Raw genomic sequence first — 19,252 nt, forward strand, 5'->3', positions numbered from 1 at the left:
TATCAGGCTTTCTTAAAAGTATGTTACATATGACAAATGTATCATCTAGTCCGACTCTGAACACGTTTGATTCCATAATCTCCAACATCTTGGCATCTTAGCATGTTAGGGTCAAAGGACCCATTAATAAAAAGAATCGCACAAAAAAAAGTTTTAACATAAGGATGTCTGAAAATTTGTAACTGGATGGTTATTTTTTGAGAAATGAGATAAAAAAAATTTTTTAGTTGGCATAAATGTATGATTGAAATCCTGCATTGCCAAAGATAAAAAAAAAAAGAGACTCAAACAGTTTTTAATTTTAACTTCCACACACTGCCATAAACAAATTAAGACATCTAGTAAAAATGACAAATTTTGCCTTCAAAGATCCAGCTTCTGTGATAAATAAAAGCCAGTTTCCTAACTGGGCATTAGATTGTGCTCCATCTTATATACTGCTGTGTATGTGCTCTGTCAGTGCACGTCCACTCGTCTTTTATCGTCTTGATAGACAGTAAAAGCAAACCCAGGGCATAATGTGCCGAACAATGCATAGCCATAAGCCTGCAGCTGTAGGCCATCTGAATATGGTCGAAAAAATATGTCAGTGGGCTCCAGATTTTAAATGGCCCTTTCATTGTGCCCTGCTGACCTACGATCTTGGAAATGGAAACAAGGACATGAAGGTAATGGACTGGAGGAGAGTGCAGTGTACTGTACAGTGAAAATGTGCCCAGAAGTGCTATATTTATCATACTGTTTGTTTGGTGCAATGCAAAACATAAAGTATGACAGTAAGATTCATGAATAAATGAAACTCTATATAATCTCTGCTTTTATTATGTAATTTTTCATGGTGAAAGTAAAACTGATATTCAAAGAAAATCTGTTAAGACAGTCTTCAGCACTAGACAAATCAATGCTGCTAAACATCAATATATATGAACACAAACAAAATAATACAAAATGTCAAAAGGTACAAAATAAAAGCTTAATTAGTGCAAAATCAAATCAACAGGATCCCGACTAAACAGCGTCAAGCAACCCTATGTTAACCCTCCTTCCATCATTTTAAACATACTGCACCAAGAAAGGCCTACACTTTTTACTTTTTTCATCTCTGAAGCCAAGGATTAATTGTTTATTGTCAAAGTAGATGTGAAGAAAGTGAATATGCATCAGGGCTGCGCCTGTAATCAGGAGTGCAAAGCCATCATGTTCATACACTTCCTCTACAGACAAACAGGGCCCCAGGGGGGCAGTGAAGTGATTACAGGCGTCTCCATGATGAGCTTATGTGATAAAAAGGAGCCTATGTATTCTCAGTAATCAGCTCTCCTTCCACATTATCACATACGCAGTTCCTAGTTTAGTCATCACTTAATAATGCAAAAGGGCAAATGCTGGCACGCTTGTTTACCACTTGTTTACTGTTTGCATGCTTTATAGGGTGTTTTTTTACAGTGCTATTTGTGTAGATGGATTTTTAGTATAAGTGGCCCAAGCTAGAACCCATAACCATAAGCACGTTGTCTTTATAAAACTTGTTGGACTGCACTCTTCCCACTTAGACACAGATCCTAATAGGAAGTGACACCTAAAGAGCACATCGTTAGTGGTTTCATTTCGCACCGTGAAACTTTCCGTTTTCACTTTCAGTTAGCTGTGTGGTTCACATTCCCTTTTTATAAAGGCAACTTTAGGTTCTCTGTGCCCACATTCTAGTGTTAATATAGGTCATTAAGGTTAAACAGAATTAAGGGCTTGGTTCTTCCAAAATGACAAAACACACTTTCCACGCAACTTATGTCAAGTGGTATCTTGCAATGCACATATCTGTCTGAGACTGCTGCAATTGAGGCACATACTGTATGTGCTTATTTGTGGTACTTAACATTATATTTAAAACTTTGAACAGCAAAATCTCTTTCCACAAACTATGTCGCTGCTACTACAGTATGGAATAATCCACAGACCATACTGACAACAGTTCAGCAGATCAAAGGGACTATTTCTTCGATTAAAAATACTTAAATGAAAACAGTTGTGTGACACTATTCAATTTTGCAATTTTTTATTGCAATGCTGTGGACATTGAGAAATCTGAGGCACAGACCTCTCAAATCCTGGCAGTTGTAATTTGTTTGAAAGCCCCATTTAACCTTGAATCTACTGTAGGTGGTGGTAGTCAAAAAAATTATAATAATGCCTCCCATTTTCATTTACAGCAAAAAGAAAAAAATGTAGCATGGAATTACTGGAGGAACTGACCTATATGTTATTTCTAGAATTAATTAATAATTCTAGGAAATGCAAAAATGCACAAAACTTCTGTGACTGCTCTATGGGGATGAGGGATGCTAAAATTATGTGTCAATTTGTGCCCATTGTAGTTCCTGTGCTTAAAGAACATCCGCACATTCCTGACGTCTTGCTGTGAGGTGTTTGGGATGAAGAAAAGTGACTTATTTGAAGCCTTCGATCTCTTTGATGTTCGAGACTTTGGAAAGGTAACACACATATCCATTTTTCTCCATTGTTCAGATGTTATAGTTAGAAACAATAGAGGGAAATTGGTGACACAAACATCAAAACTGTGTCATACTTTGCAAAACAGCAAATATGTATTATATTGTCAAAGCTCTTCTTACATGAAAAAAAACATTGGTGCCTAAAAACTTGAAATAAAAAGACAGGAATAGACACATTATTTTTTATCATAGTACATCAAATACTTGTTTTGCTGATGTATTTTCCTCTGATGGAGACAGGCATCTGTGTGTATTTGAGTTTCAATATGTGTCAATATTTTTCTGGTGCACTACTGAAGGGATCAGTCAACTTCTTTTTATTGCTGCGTTATTGGGGGAGCTGGTTTCAGTGTTTGTACCATAGAAATAAAATGTGTACCAATCAATTGACCACAGGAAACAGTTCAATGGCCTTTCTATCCATTTTGTTTCTATGGTGTGTACACAGTGTACCAGGTCAGTGGGTTTGTAGTGTAGTGCGCTTCTCCTTTGCAACTCAGTGGACTCTCGCTCGCAGCACAGGAGCCTGATTCAACTGAAGAAAACACAATCCTTCTGAACAGGAGCTTATTTCCACATTTCCTTAGTCCAGTGCATTCGGTGCATAACTCTGCCTCGGAGCATTATGAGTTGTGTGAGCATCTCTGGGTTATCCATGGGGAAATAATATAATTTGAAATGTGTATTCTTTGTATTATTCTAGACTGAATATATTTATTTTTTAATTTAGCACATCCAAAATACAGAACATTACGTCTGTAAACGTGTTGTCATTTCAAAGGGGCTTGGGTAAACTACTATTCCTTATGTACTATATTGTTTTCTTATAAATTATTTTGTCAGAGCAGATATTGTATCTATTTTAAATAATGTATACAGTATGGCATTTGGTTTGAGAACTCCAGCTATATTTTGTTAATTAATGACCAAATTTTAATTAAAAGAAATGTTCTCCGGGCAACATGTATATCTAAAGTCCTTTAGTCGGGCATATTATACATGAGTGCAGTTTTTAATTCACTTCCCTGCAGAGAATAGACATTGGTCATTGGTTCTCTTGGTCATTGGTTGTGAGGAATTGCATATTGAGCTTTGCGTGCAGTTTCCCACACAAACTATTTTCTTTCAGTTCAGTGTGTTGTGTTCTAAAGAAGCTTCCAGTTAATCTGGCTCCTGATAATCCCGCAGGGGAGGTACTGCCTGCAAATATGTACAGTAAATCCAAGCTGGGCTGCATAATCTCAGTCATGTTCAAGAGTTGTCCATCTAACAAACAAGCTTCCGGAGGGGGAAGATTGTTCCGCATCATTCCAATTTTTTTTTCTTCATCATTAGTTAAAAATACGGGTGTCTGCAGGTTCAGCGAGTGGGTTGGATTGGCTCCAGGGAGGGTTGTGAGGCCAAACAAGAAATGCTCAATCTCTTCCCTATTTTCCAGAAAACATCCAAAAGAGAACATCTCAAATCTCAGCCAGTCTAATCCAGTGGGGTTGAATTGTGCCAACTCTGCCCGTAGACTGAGTATTAGTCCACTGAATATCTAATGAGACCTCTCTAACCTACATTCCTCTGCTGAGTTACTACAGGCTTCACCCCGGCAGCCATGCTTACTGCATGCAGCAGCCTGGAGGCCAGTAATGTGTTTATTTCATCCCTCTACATAAAAGTATGCCAACCTTGACTGTAAAAGCAAAATGTTTGCTTATTAAATCCAAGTGAATAAAGTAGGGCATTTTACATGGTAGGAGTGGCTGTTTTTTGTTTTCTTCTTAAAGAAGTAGTTCAGTGTTTTGGTAAATACACTTATTCAGTCTCATGCTGAAAGTTAGATGAGAAGATTGATACCACTCTCATGTCTGTACAGTATATATGAAGTTACTGTCATAAAGACTGAAAACAGGGGGAAACAGATAGCCTGGCTCTGTCCGAAGGTTACAAAATCCACTTATCTCCTGAAGCTCACTAATTATAACATTATAAACTGTTTGTTTGATCTCCTGGAGTCTCCGTTAGTTGTCTGCTCGGGTTTTGTACAGATTAAACAAACAAGATACCTTTTTAATTTGATGTGTGTCACACAGTGACCCTATGAGCTTTAACTAATTTGTTGGTAATACATGTAAATATTACTGCTTGTAAAATTGAGATTACAAAATAGCAGACTGTCAGGCATGCACAAGGAAGGAAAGACACAATGTCATATATCAAAATGGTGTTTTTAACTTACCTTCCTTTTGCTTTCTTTTTTGCTGTGAAGATTTAAGCAACCTTTTGTAAACAGGCCACACTCACCACACGGTTGGACTTTAGCTCGACTTGTGGCATTGCTTCTCAAGTCTCGAATAAACTGTCATCAGACACATCAGGTGTCAGAATGTCTTCTTTTTAGGAGGATTTACAATTAATTACACAAAGTAAACAATGTTGTTTTTTCCAGCATATTTTTATGGGTTCTTCCAGCTCTCTTGAGGAACTGTTATTCTATTTATTCCTCTTTAGCTATTCTTCCTACTTAGCACTAGATTTCTTTGAGAAAAGAAGCCGATTCGTCCTGCACTGCATCAGCTATCACTCGTGTTAAATCAGTTATGATGGGTGTGATGTGTGGGGCAGGCTGGAATTTACAATACCACAGAAATCTGAGCATTCATGTAATGTTAACTCCCAGTACATAATGTTGTCAAAGCAAAAGCCAATGGAGATTTTAATGGAGAATCAATTTTCAGCATATCATTTTCTTGAATTAATGAATGTGACCTTTTGGGGCGGAGTGTGTTTCAGGTATCTAGTTGTGGATTAACTATACACAACTAAATATTAGGGCTGCAAGTACACAACTCCACATTTCAAAGAAGTGACATTTTCTCACTTAAAAGGCAGAATATTTGTTTAGTTGCAGGAAAGACCGTAGTTTCAACTGCTGTAAATAACTTGTGAAAATGCAGAGGGCTTTTGTTGTTTTAAAGCTGGTCTCTCACACTACAAACAGGACTCTTTCAAGTCACAAGCACACCTGGGTGCAGCCAAAGCCACAGCACTCATTCACACAGGAAGAGGAGATAAACTGTAGATAGACATATAGCTAACCCCATTAACTATCCTTTTTAACCATGCTTGCAAATCCAAATCCTGAGAACAGACTAATTATTTTGAAGCATTATTACTTGAAAAGTCTTCATACCAACCAGAGAGATTATGAAGTTAAGCTGGACATTTGTTGGAGATAGAAGCATACAATGATTACGTTTGCTGTGTAATGACATGTAAAATACACACAATGCACAATCTTGTGTAGTAGCTGCAATAAATATCTGTTGATCAGACATAGCTACCCCCACCACCACAGCTACTACCACTTTGCATTTTTATAATTTTTGGCCTTTATAGCCTTTATAGCATTCTTTGTCCATCCCTTTCTCTCCCCCCTTCTCTCTATGTGTCTGTCTCTCTCTGAGCCATTCACAGATATGATTTAACGCACCTTTTTTTCACCAGGTTATGGACACTCTGTCCAAGCTCTCCTACACAGCAGTTGCACAGCAAAGAGGATTCAAGTAAGTCACCCAATATAAAAAAACAGACTTGGATTGTAGACATTTCATAAAGTTATCACAAAGTTACCTCCACCTCCGTACTGACACTGCAGCCACACTTAGCCACATCTCACTCACAAATTTCCTGTTTTACCAGGGGTTTTACTTTGTCACCAGAAATGACACACTTGTCACCACTAACAACAGCAATAAATAAATTAGTTTTTATAGTGTAATAGATAAACCTATCAGAGAAAAATAAATTAAAGAGTGTATAGCCTGAGAGACAGAAAATAAAGAAATGGGAATGCTGTTCATCAGCCTGTGACTTTTCTTTGGAATGAACTATTGTATGTTTACAATATGTGGAATTGTTTAAAGCTCCCATGGCATGAAAATTTCACTTTATGATTTTTTTTTTTTTTTTAACATTAATATGAGTTCCACTAGCCTGCCTATGGTCCCCCAGTGGCTAGAAATGGCGAGAGGTGTAAACCAAGCCCTGGGTATCCTGTTCTGCCTTTGAGAAAATGAAAGCAAAGTGGCAGTTGGTCAAGGCCAATTGTTGCATTGATAAATAAATAGACTTGTCCAGACTAGTTGTAACCAATTTGCGTCATTTTCTGCAGTACAAAATCATATTAGGCTGTCCTGGATATTTTAATACATTTGAATACATCAAAAGTTAGTTTCCTGCCCAAAGTCACTCAATGATTATAGTTTCTTTATCGTGATTTTTCTGTTAAACACTGAGCCTCACACTGCTTTGCTGTCATTTCCAGGCCATTTCCAACAGAGGAGAGTCTACAAGACGAGGACATTTACAATAATCTGGAAGACTTGATTGAGTATGTATGAGGCTCCTCTCTGTGGGGCCATTACTGATGTTGATAGAACATGGTTATTTCGCTTTGTAGCAGAACCAGCTTTGCTCATCATCCATGCACTCCAGGGGTCTGGACACCCACATGGTTTGGTAAAAGGCTTGGCTCCATTTCTCTGTTACTGTCAGAGGGAACAAATGAGTAATTCTGCATGTTTTTGCTGAGTGCTTGCATACCACCCACATCAAGGTTCTTGATGGGTGTTCTTGACAATTTGTTTTGTTTGTTTCATAGATATAGATTAATAAAATAATCTAATATGTATAGAACCAATACAATATATGTCTTATTTTTATGTCACATTAAAGAGCATGCTTTCTTTGAATTGTGCATTATACCTTTCTAAGTATTTAATTCTCCAATACATTCAATGATTAGTTCATGATGAGTTATTGAATGAGAAAAAGATGTATGATTGCATTACATATTATTACTTATTATTTTTCATAGATAGAAAATAATTTAAAATCACATGTTTAACAGTTACCATGTTATCTTTCCATTATCCACAAATTGTTGCCCCACAGCTTTCACAATGAAAGAAGTAAATTGTGAATGATAATCAACACATTTTATAAATATTAATTTGTGTGCACGCATTTGTGTGATAGTGAGAATGCCATTGAGGATGAGGACGACTTGTATGCAGCGGTCTACGGGCTGGAAGAAGACTACGCAGGTGGAGAGATCTATGAAGACCTCATGAGGACTGAGCAGCAACCCCCATTGGTACTGCAATGACACACACACACACACACACACACACACACACACACACACACACACACACACACACACACACACACACACACACACACACACACACACACAGACACTCTTCAGGGGGTGGACATTGTTGTACTACAACCCACATCTCAAAAACAGTTACTATACTGCTACACCTACTAACATTTCTAAAAATAGGCAACAATAAGTGTTTATAGAAAAAAAAATATAGACAAACTAGAGGATAATTCTCCCATTCCCTGATTTATGTTGAAATTATTTTGTTGATATCGCCCGGACCTGCAGGGGTGGAACTTAGCTGAGATCTCATGCTATGTTTACCCGTAGCTGGCTACATTTCAACCTCTCGTGTATGTATGCCATCAATGCCGCCGTCAAGAGCATGCAAACCTGTAGGTGGCAGTGTAACGAGAAGCTCAAGCCCACGTTAGCCAATCAGAATACCGAAAATAGCAACAACAGCAACAAATCACTTCCCCTCACTTCTCTTTCTCACTTCCTCGGCTGCCTAAACCCTCGTTTATCTCCGTTTACATGCAAACGTGCAAACAAAGTTTTCCAAAATCTCCACTCTGGCCGGAGTTTTTAGAAAGAATTGTTTTCGGAGGCGAATTCTCCGTTTGCGTGTAAAGGAAGGGCACAAACGAAGGGAAATGTCTCAGTTTTTCAAAATAACCATGTACGTGTAAACGTGATATCAGGTTGATGTGGACCATCTATTCATCAGCCTCCTGCCTGCACCTTACTGCTGTGTGTGATGCACGCAGGAGGAATTGTGCACACATGCTGCTTTAAAAATAATGTCACCCGGACATAAATTGTTTCACAAAAAGAAAAAGAAAACTTATCAGAGATTCAAAATGTGGTGATGTGATCTGAATACAGATATTTCATTTTAGTATTCTGAGTGCATATTCTGAATACACGGACTCACAATAGTGTTTGCAGATAAACAAAAGTAATGAAAGTAATGTTTTAGCAACATTTTCTAAGGTGTGCGTCTTTCTAGAAGCAGGCAGAGGTGGATGTCCGTAGCTGCTGCCTCACAGAGATCAAACAGACCGAGGAGAAATACACAGAGACCCTGGAGTCTATCGAGAAGGTACATAAACTTCCTGTTCTATAGTGCACTGAAATCATATATTGTTACATGACAAACACATGGTTTTCTTTTGTTCATCAATCTGATATCATTTTCTGTACAACTTTGGTGTAGATCTTTGATTTGTGATTTTCTTTTTTTTTTGTAAATGTCATTTAAAAGGGGCATTTCAGGGAAATTTCCAGTTAGCATTTCTCTCAACTTGCCCTGTTGATGGCACAGTTATCTGACATTTAATGTGATGTCTGTTATTAGTTTCAGTATGTGTGCACCCCAGCTGTTATTATTATTATTATTATTATTATTATTATTATTATTATTATTATTATTACAAATGAACTTTGATGTGGTTTATCTAGTTAAATAATCAGTCAATGAAAGAATCTGAGGAGAAAAGCTGAGATGTTTCATACAGTTTTCCAGTTGTTTTTTTTCTCCAGTATTTCCTGAATCCTCTGAGGAAGTTTTTCTCTGCAGCTGAAATTGACAAAGTTTTTGTCAACATTCCAGTAAGTCCCACACGTTTCCCTTCTTGTCACATGACATGGAAATAAAATGTTTATGTGCAGATACCTATGTCTTCTGTCTCTCTTAATGCAGGACCTGGTTAAAGTTCACAAGAGCCTGATGGTCGACGTGCAGGACTCCATCTTAAACAAAAATGCCTTAAATCTCTACCAGATTTTTATCAGCTACAAAGAGAGGTATACATGCACCATCTATTTACATTTGTTAGTTTGCAAGAAAGCTACAGTATGTAAGTTGCCCCTGGTTTAGCATCTCCAAAAATGTATTTCCCTTTTGTGGAGTTATGTCTCACTAATCAGCTTTATGTATACAGAAGGTTTCATTTTAGATTCACTAGATCACTGTACTTTCCCCTTATAATTTGCTATCCATGCACTGGGCAGATCCATTGCCATACATTGTCTTGCAATACTGAGGCAGACATGTATACTTAATTTACATTAGACATTTTGAATTGTGGATCTGTCCTGTATGCAGGCTGTTAGCCATTTGCCAGTTTTACATTTTAATTTTATGACAATCCTCTACATGTTGTTATGTGTGTGTGTGTGTGTGTGTGTTAAAAAGGTTCACATTTTGTGCCAGTTTGTTCTATTTCAGTTCTCTATAAAATTCAGGTTCAAACGGAAATTACTACAAATAGTTCTTCACATACAAGATAAAGGATTTCCTTCTCAGTCATATCATGATGTAGTCTTGCAACACATTCAGAGAATCATTCAATATCATCTGGATCACAAGCAACAAGATTGCAACTTAACATGAGTTACACTTTGTAATTCTGAGAAAGCACCATATGACTAACTGGCCCTCCACACACACTGCCCTGACCAGCCTCTGACTGTACTGGGTCCACTGTCTTTCTCTTCAATTTTAGACTGCTCATATATGGGCTATACTGCAGTCGGGTGGAGATCGCCATTGCTGTTTTAGATCTCATTTGCAAAGAGAAAGAGGATGTTCGCCTAAAGCTGGAGGTGAGACACCTGAATAATATAACACCCCCCCCTCACCCCCCCCCCCACCCCCCATGAACACAGATCTAGTTTTTCCAGCAGCCCCTAGTGTGTATTTTGTGCATTACACGCACATTATATTATATTTTTATTGCATGATGTATCTTGTTCTTTCCAGCTTTAAAAAGATGAAAAACTATTAAAATTGATTTTTTGGGGGCATTTTTAGGCCTTTATTTGACAATACAGCTGAAGACATGAAAGGGGAGAGAGAGGGGGAATGACCTGCAGCAAAGGGCCGTAGGTCGGCGTCGAACCCAGGCCTGCTACGTCAAGTAGTAAAACCTCTATATATGGGCGCCCACCCTACCAACTGATCTATCTGGGTGCCCTTAAAATAGATTTTATTTTTTTATAGAATTAAATTACTGATTTTATGTGATGGATTTAAAATAAAAGTAAATGTAAGATAATAAATAATATCGGTTTAAAATGTGTGGTATTGTGTTTTCTTTATAAGCTGTGAGCTTGGTGGGATACAGAATAGGATACAAAAATATTGCATATTCAATCTGAAATGACAATTTGGTTTGTGACAAGTTTAGGCCCGAAAACAAACAAGAACAGATGTAAGCTAAACACATTGTTTTGTCTCTTGATTGACCCGTCCTTGTGAAAAAGTCTCAGTAACAGTAAGTTATCTGTGCAATGATGTACTATTGCTCATGCTGTTGTAAATATGTGTATGCTATTTGTTGCAGGAGTGCTCAAAGAGAGCCAACAATGGGAAGTTTACACTGAGGGACTTGCTGGTTGTCCCAATGCAGAGAGTCCTCAAGTACCATCTACTTCTACAGGTAGGGAGGCTTGACTCTGCTAATTTAAAGAGTGTCAAACCACATGTCTGAGAGTCTTTTTAAAAGTCAGTTTATTTCAGAGATCAGCTAACTAGATAAAGGTGTGAAATTACATTGGACTTAGATATATTTGGTCATGTATTTGTATTCTCTTTATACATATACTGCATAAATAATGCAAGTGGAGCCACTGGACCATTTGGGGCTTACTGCCTTTAGCTTCAGGACAACGCAGCAGCGTTTGTTGAGGCAGGAATAAGTATATAGTAAGTATAAACGTTGCCCAGATTTGACCTGTTGTTGAAGGAATTCAAACATGCAGCCTTCTCTAAGGATATTACATACATACACACAATTTTATTGTATTGCTTTTTTATTTTATATATATATATATATATATATGAGAGGACGTTTTATGACTTTGAGATTGACCTCTAAGAGGTTTTGTTAACATTATCTCAGTTGATTCAACTTGATGGCCTTCTTTGAGTAGAAAAGTGGCCACTTGGGGGCGACATTCTCCACAACTTTTCTTCTTGTATGCCTCCCTTCACTGCTTCTCAGCAGATTCATATGGCAAAAACCCCTCTATTTTGAAAAGTAATTTAGGTGTTGCATTCACTCCTCGTATCTCACCTCTCTCAAAGAAAGTATAGTGAATGAATGACGTAACATTATGTCAATCTATCTCAATATATTTCTGCTTACCTCAAACAAGAGGAAAGTGTCAGTAACCTGATTTTGGAATAGATTTACCAGTGAAATTAGCAAATGTGTCTTGCAGTGTGGCTGCACTATAGACACTCAGAATTTCAAACATACCTGAAGTAATTCCACCTACCTTTTATATATTAGATATAATGTACATTGCTATAATTTGATTAATATCATTTTCTAATATACGCCGCACATGTTAGACAGCAAATACAGTTTTGGCAGCATGTCATTAACAAGTAGCATCTGTCTAGAATTAAGCAACAAAAAAAGAATAAAGCTACAACAAAAAATAAAGAATGCTGTTGCAATATACCATCCTGATACAGTGGTGGAACTGGTGCCACACGTAGGAAAAATATATCAATTTACTGCCACAGAATTATGTTATGATATGTATTTATATTTGCTGTGGAAATATCTCCGTTTGGACTAGTATACGCTTATTAGTCTCATGTCTATTTTGCGGTTGACTGGGGTTTTTATGGTAATGAAACCAAAGATGTCCACGAGATTTCAGGATGCCTCTGTGCAGGTTACACTCCCTACAATAACTGCCATGTGTTGATTAATAAAACAGACATATGTGTGGGTATTGGCAGGACGATGTGGTCAAAACGTCCCTTTTTTCTCTTATATTCCTGGCAGTAAAATTACATTTGACAGTATTTGTATAAAGCTGTACAGCTTAATGAAAATGTGTTTACACATGTTTTGTTAATTTTTTTAGCTTTGTTTTTCAGTTTATTAAAAATAAATGATTATACTACTGAAACACATTGGCCAATTTTTGCCTAAAATGTTGTTGTTCTGCCCTCAAATAAGATTAATTTAAGAACATTAGCTGTCTTCTGATTACAAGAGTATACATGGTGCTTTTTGTTAGGAAAACTACATGGTGGCATATAAAAGTAATCTTCATGACTACCCGTGCTTAATGTGTTTGCTTGAGTGTGAGTTTTGTGTGTGAACATGGTCCACCATTTCCTTTCTGTCCTCCTCTAACAGGAACTAGTCAAACACACTCCCGATGCTGCTGACAAGAGCAACTTGAAGATTGCTCTTGATGCCATGAAAGTAAGTGCAGTGCCTATGGTAAATGGACTGTAATCATGCCAAAAAAATAAGTCATGAATCACTCATCTTTGTCTGCTACAAATGGGTGGGAATTGATAACACATTTACATTAGTGAGTGCTTCACTTTTTCAGTCCTGAAGGTAGCCAGGGCTAAATAGGCAGCTGATTTGAAGACTAAAATGTAGGAAATGCATAGATTTAGACAACTTGAAGGCTTGATTCATACGTATAATATTTACATGTGTGCTCAGCTCACAGGAGCTCGGTATAGAATTAAAAGAATTGGTCGACATTTTATGAATTGCGCTTCTTTGCTTCTTTTTTGTTGCCAAGAATTAGATGAGAATCGATAAACACTATCATGTCCAAATGTTAAATGTGAAGCTAGCCAGCAGCCAATTAGCACAGCTTAGCATAAAGAATGGAAACAGAGAAACGGCTGGGTTGGCTCTACGAAATCCACCTGTACCAGCACCTCTAAAGCTCACTGATTAACACGGTATATCTTATTGTTTGTATCTGTACCAAAAATTAAGTGGAGAAATAACAAATTGCGGTTTATAGGGGAGTTGTGTGCTCCTCTGTAATCCCTGTAAAAAAACGCAACTTTCCGTTTTTTTTACACTTTGGTTTGAACAGGTCTGCTGTTTCACTATGTTTCCAGTCTTCATGCTAAGCTAGCCTAATGGTCTCCTGGCTCCAGCTTTATATTGAACAGTCAGATACGAGAGTGGGATTGATGCTCTCATCTAACTCTCAGCAGGCAAATGAGTGTGTTTTGAATATTTCCCATAATGTACAAATGTACAACATATTTCACTACCTCCAGACTGAACTAACCCAACTGTGTGTGTGTGTGTATGTGTGTATGTGTGTGTGTGTGTGTGTGTGTGTGTGTGTGTGTGTGTGTGTGTGTGTGTGTGTGTGTGTGTGTGTTGCCCAGGACCTGGCTCAGTTTGTCAACGAGGTGAAGAGAGATAATGAGACAATAAGGGAGATCGACCAATACCAGAGGTCTATTGAAAACCTGGTAAATCAAAAATATTTACTGTCAACAGCGGTTTGTGTAGACTTTATATGAGTGCAAAATATCAGGAAGTCATGTTTACTTTTTGTAGACGGTCAGATTTGCAATTCAAGTTTCACATAACATGGTCAGTTAAATTTGGCATAGTCTGGGTGAATCAGCCAGTAATACAGGATACAACTTAAACACAGCTCTTACTCTAGACTTAAAGGGTTAATGTAGGTGAAAGCTAAAATACTTTACTGATGTCACCTGGATTAATCTAATCATTGTTAAAGTCTGGTCACTTTGCATTTCTGCAATTTTCTCTGATTTTTATATATCATTTATTCACCTTTTTTTTTCCTTTTTTAAGAATTTAGTTCTTAAGCAAAATAAAGACAAAATTACACTTAACCCTTAGGTAACCATCTGACGCATGGTTACGCATCCCACTTCTCTGTTATGGTGTGGTGGCCATTTCAGTAGATTTACTCACTAACATTGTTGTGGAAACACAATAAGCATGGAAACTAAATGCACACTGTCTGCATTACAACATTACTTCAAATACTAAGTTACTCCTCTAGTAAAATAGTATTCACATGAAATAAAACAATAAAACATTGAGACCATTCAGCAAAGCACTCTGTGTAACATTCAACACACAAACTGGTTTCTATGGACTCATTACTAGGCTTCCTCCACTTTGCCGTTTAAACAAAGTGGAATAAACGTATAAAAGTCCAAATCTACACAAAACCTGGAATCAATTAGTAAGCTGACATCAAATATGGCATTTAGGAAATCTTTATTGTAACCTTGGCACGGTAAGATGTCCAGACTAGCAACAGTGATTTTCGTTTACATCCTGCTGCTCCCATCGTCAGCCAGGAAACATATATATTTTTTTTACTAAAGCAGTATATGAAATCAGAAGTATTACCTACCACCATCTAGTTGTTTTGTGTTATTTAAGATATTTATAAAATATCTGGTCATGCCAGACGTAATTATTCCACTCATGTTTTAAACAATGCAATTACCCGTTTCAGCCACCAGGGCGGCAGTGCTCCCCCTGCCCCACAGCCAAATCATGGGTCAGACCCATCTTGTAGCAAAGGAGGACTGAGACTAAGAGCTAAATGGAAAAATATGCACCAAACAAGCCACTTTGAAATTTTGCTGTTTCATGAATACAAACGTTGTGTTTTAGAGTAAACCTCTATATATGGGCACCCGCTCTACCAACTGATCCAAGCATTTAAAAAAAAAAAGGAAAAAAAAGCATTTATTTAATACATTTCATATTCATGTTAACCCTTTCTTATTTTACTTTCAGAATCAGAATCTAATCAGCTATGGTCGACCAAAAGGTGACGGTGAAGTGCGTATGATCTCCAGTGTTGACAAGAAGAAACAGGACAGGTTGTTCTTCTTCAACTTCATTGTCCTGAAATTTTTTTTTAGGATTGCAGACAGGAAAGAACACATATGGAATTCGATTTACTGAAACTTAGCTTTTGAATACATTTACCATAAATGTTGATGGTGTGCGAGAGCAGATTTTTGTATATATAACTATATAACATATTGTGTTCTTATTTTACAGACACATCTTTCTATTTGATGTGGCTGTCATTGTTTGTAAGAGAAGAGGAGACAACTATGAGATGAAGGACATACTCGATCTCAACTACTTCAAGATCACAAACAACCCCACCACGGACAGAGAGGGTAAAAAGGTCAGTTAGCTGCGAAAACACAATATACTTCTGCATTCATATAATTACACATATGCTGCACTTGTATATTGGTATTTGTGCACTTTACATTGCATTGAATATTGGCTCTCTATCTGCCTCACATTTTGATTAGTTTTTTATGGTTCATATCAGCAAACTACACTACTGTATGTTTGGCTGCAGATTTTATTGCAAAATGAAATGTCGAATGCCTAATAAGAGTAATCTAGAATGATATTATCTCCCTTTCTGGTGTAGGGTCAGTCACCCCACACAGTTTATACAGTATGCTATTTTTCACCTTGTGGGAACATTCGCAGGCTGTATTGTAGTGGAGGGGGCTTGTTGATGTCTTGTTGATGTATGCCCACAGATGGTGTCTTCTCACTCCGGTGCTGATTGCTAATGTGAAACTGACAGTGTGCCAGAATGGGATGGTTCTGTGGTTTCCATTATCATCCTCATTTAGTCTATTGTACAATCATAATGTTTGTGTGTTTGGGTGTTGTGTGTTTGTGTAGGACATGTGTATGGCGATTTGTATTTAACACATGTGGTGATGGTCTTGATGTGTTTTTGGTGTATGCTTGGCATATTCAGAGCTGTCTCTAGCATTATTTCTAAATTAGCAATCTTGTAATTAACATGTAACGACACAAAACGGTGTAATGTCGGATATGTCATTATTTTTTTATCCCCTTCACCTTCCAAAATTTTGTTGCACAAAAAGGACACAGACGTGTAAGAATTCATTTGTAGCAAGACACAGGAACACCGAAAAAGACAAATATCCACAGAGATACAGATACTGTGTGTACCTACAAACACACACACACACACACACACACACACACACACACACACACACACACACACACACACACACACACACACACACACACACACAGAGCGCAGGACAGAGATGCTAATATCAGGTGATGAATGTGTGCAGTCCTCCAAGGCTGCTTATAGCTATATATCATTTCTGCTAAATGAAACTTCAGAGTGTGAATGTGGTGCCACTGAGCACCCACATAGTCATCAATGATTTAACGCTCAGCAGACCTCTAAAACACTCAGGACTTTGCAAGGCTGGCCAATCACTGACAGGTAAACCCTACCACTTTTCCTGTTATTAGATATGACACAACAAGCTAGAACAGATTAGGGTGACACAAATGGAGAGGTTTAGGAATTGATTGAAAATCATTACCAAAGATGCCCAAGGCATTTAACGTGTTAAGTGCTGCAGTGGTAGGAGGTACTTTGTGGCCAGTGGTTGAAGATCGTGCCAAGCTGTGAATGTGTTGCTGAAGAAAAAACAAGCAAGCAATAGTTATATTTTACACCCAGAATTTTAGTTGAGGGAACGTTTTTAACTGTGGCTTAAAAGTATTGATGGTGTTTCTAAATTTCGGATGTAATAATAATAATAATAAATTTCATTTATATAGTGCTTTTCAAAGTAAAGTGGGTGGGGGGGGATTGTGGCAGTGGAGCTGGTCTGTATTTGGAAAAGAAAGATCGAGCAGCGTCTTTGGTTCCTCTGAGGCAGATTAGCAGACTCTTCCTCACTGTCATCCTGTTTTATACAGTCCATGCTGTCATCACAGCTTAAGTCCTCTTTGGGCAGAACTCTGGTTAAACTCCTTTTGCCACTGCTCTCTTGATGTTGATAGAAAAAACAGCAGCCAACTCACTGTTGGTTTATCTGTGAGCCTGGTGCCAGTGGCGATTGATGATGGCATTTAAGGTTAAGTAGATAACTTTTATAAAAAATAACTTTTTGTCATATTTGCTGACACTGCCACTCTATTCTCACAGTAGTACATGAGACAGATAATCTGTGAAAAAATCACATTCTTCTGGCCTCCCCCCGAGCTCCTAATGTCATTTGCAACCCGAAGATAAACAACCAATCAGAGCCGAGGAGTCTCTAATGCAGTGTCAATGACTGCTCGTGAACTGCAATCAAATATCATCCAAGATTCTGTTACTGCATTGTCTATTTCTCACCTCAATTTTTTTCAGAAACATATTTAAGTGTACTGTTTAGCTTTAAAATGAGAACGTTTGTCACCAAGTCAAGCCAAAACCAAGCACTGCCCACCGGCCGGACAAAACTCTCCTTTTACAGCTAAAACGTACACTAAAGAATGTTTCTGAAAACATTTGAGGTGAGAAATAGGCAATACAGTAACATAATCTTAATTCTTTTTTGATCAGCGCTGCCTAGTTTAATAGTTTGACGCTATGTTAGAGACTCCTCAGCTCTAAATGGTTGTTATGTCCCAGCACCAGTGACCGCCGTGGCCGGAGGCATAATGTTTTTGGGTTGTCCGTCCGTTTGTCCCAATTTCGTGAAAGCGATATCTCAGGACCCCTGGAGAGAATTTCTTCAAATTTGGCACCAACATCCGCTGGGAGTCAAGGATGAACAGATTAGATTTTGGAGGTCAAAGGTTAAAGGTGAAGGTCACTGTGACCTCAAGTCTGTCCCATTCTTATTAACGTAATATCTCAGGAACGTCTTGAGGGAATCTATCCACATTTGGCACAAATGTCCACTGGGACTCAAGGGTGAACTGATTAGATTTTGGTGGTCAAAGTGCAAGGTCACTGTGACCTCACAAAATGCGTTTTTGGCCATAACTCAAGAATTCCTACGCTAATTTTGACAAAATGTCACACAAATGTCTAATTTGTGTCTCACTGCTGATGCAGTGATGACTTTTATTTATCCAAAAGGTCAAAGGTCAACTTTACTGTGACATCACAGTGTTCTGCAAAAACACATTTCTGGTCAATATTCAACACCATAACTCACACCCATATTTTACATTTGGCCGGATACTGGCCGGGTTGAATATGTACTGTATGTGAAGCATCTGTGTTTTACCAAAAAATACACTTAATAATACCGTTTCATTAAATTTCTTCAAAGTATTCACTACATATATTATGAGTCTGGACCGACATAGATGTAAACAGCAACTTGACTGGTTGGCAGATACTATAATGTAATTCTAGTTATCCTTATGCCATTAGGAACACAATGAGGAGGCAGAGGAACTGGATTTTTTTTAAACGGATTTTGGATTCATGTTCTACCGTCAGGATATAGTGACAGTTTGAGCAAATATGAAATTAATTAATTTTTCATAAAAGTTACCAACTGTAGCTTTAATGGTGGTGTGTCAAGACCATTGAATCAACCTGCAATTACATGTTATTTTGGGCAAATTTTCTTTTCTTTCCAGTTCTTACATATTAAGCTATTTTTTTACAGCCACACAACAAATAGCATTTAGATTTGTAGACATCCTTTGGTATTTGAAAGAGTGTATCTATTTATGTAGGTTAATTTTTCCATGTCTAAAGTTTGCTCTATTGTTGACAGCCATGAATTTCATTTTGGTGGATTTGACTGTTTCCTTGTCCTTGTCACCTGCTTCATGGCAGTCACACGTAGTATGTTAAAAAGATGCATGTCTTCTGAAAGTATAATTTCTTGTAGGTTACCAAGTATTTTCAATTTTCAGAGATCCTTTTTAAATCAAATATACTTTAGGGCAGGGGTCTTCAACGT

General features: G+C 37.6%; 1 protein-coding gene across 4 annotated transcripts in view; it reads left to right on the forward strand.

Moving 5' to 3' along the window:
- The window catches only part of LOC114564847 (guanine nucleotide exchange factor VAV3), a 52,437-nt gene that overhangs the window by 5,385 nt on the left and 27,800 nt on the right, over positions 1–19,252 (forward strand). For 2 of the 4 annotated variants that reach the window (XM_028592447.1, XM_028592450.1), the window contains 13 exons: positions 2,376–2,492; positions 6,009–6,067; positions 6,829–6,894; positions 7,542–7,659; positions 8,690–8,779; positions 9,220–9,288; positions 9,380–9,483; positions 10,185–10,284; positions 11,025–11,120; positions 12,843–12,911; positions 13,856–13,942; positions 15,261–15,346; positions 15,531–15,663. In XM_028592447.1, coding sequence (XP_028448248.1) covers positions 2,376–2,492; positions 6,009–6,067; positions 6,829–6,894; positions 7,542–7,659; positions 8,690–8,779; positions 9,220–9,288; positions 9,380–9,483; positions 10,185–10,284; positions 11,025–11,120; positions 12,843–12,911; positions 13,856–13,942; positions 15,261–15,346; positions 15,531–15,663 — 1,194 coding nt within the window. Of the gene's footprint in view, positions 1–2,375; positions 2,493–6,008; positions 6,068–6,828; positions 6,895–7,541; positions 7,660–8,686; positions 8,780–9,219; positions 9,289–9,379; positions 9,484–10,184; positions 10,285–11,024; positions 11,121–12,842; positions 12,912–13,855; positions 13,943–15,260; positions 15,347–15,530; positions 15,664–19,252 lie in introns of all 4 variants that reach the window. The other 2 variants (XM_028592448.1, XM_028592449.1) reach the window with 1 other exon arrangement.

This window comes from Perca flavescens, chromosome 12 (assembly GCF_004354835.1).
Source record: "Perca flavescens isolate YP-PL-M2 chromosome 12, PFLA_1.0, whole genome shotgun sequence".
Lineage (NCBI taxonomy): Eukaryota > Metazoa > Chordata > Actinopteri > Perciformes > Percidae > Perca > Perca flavescens.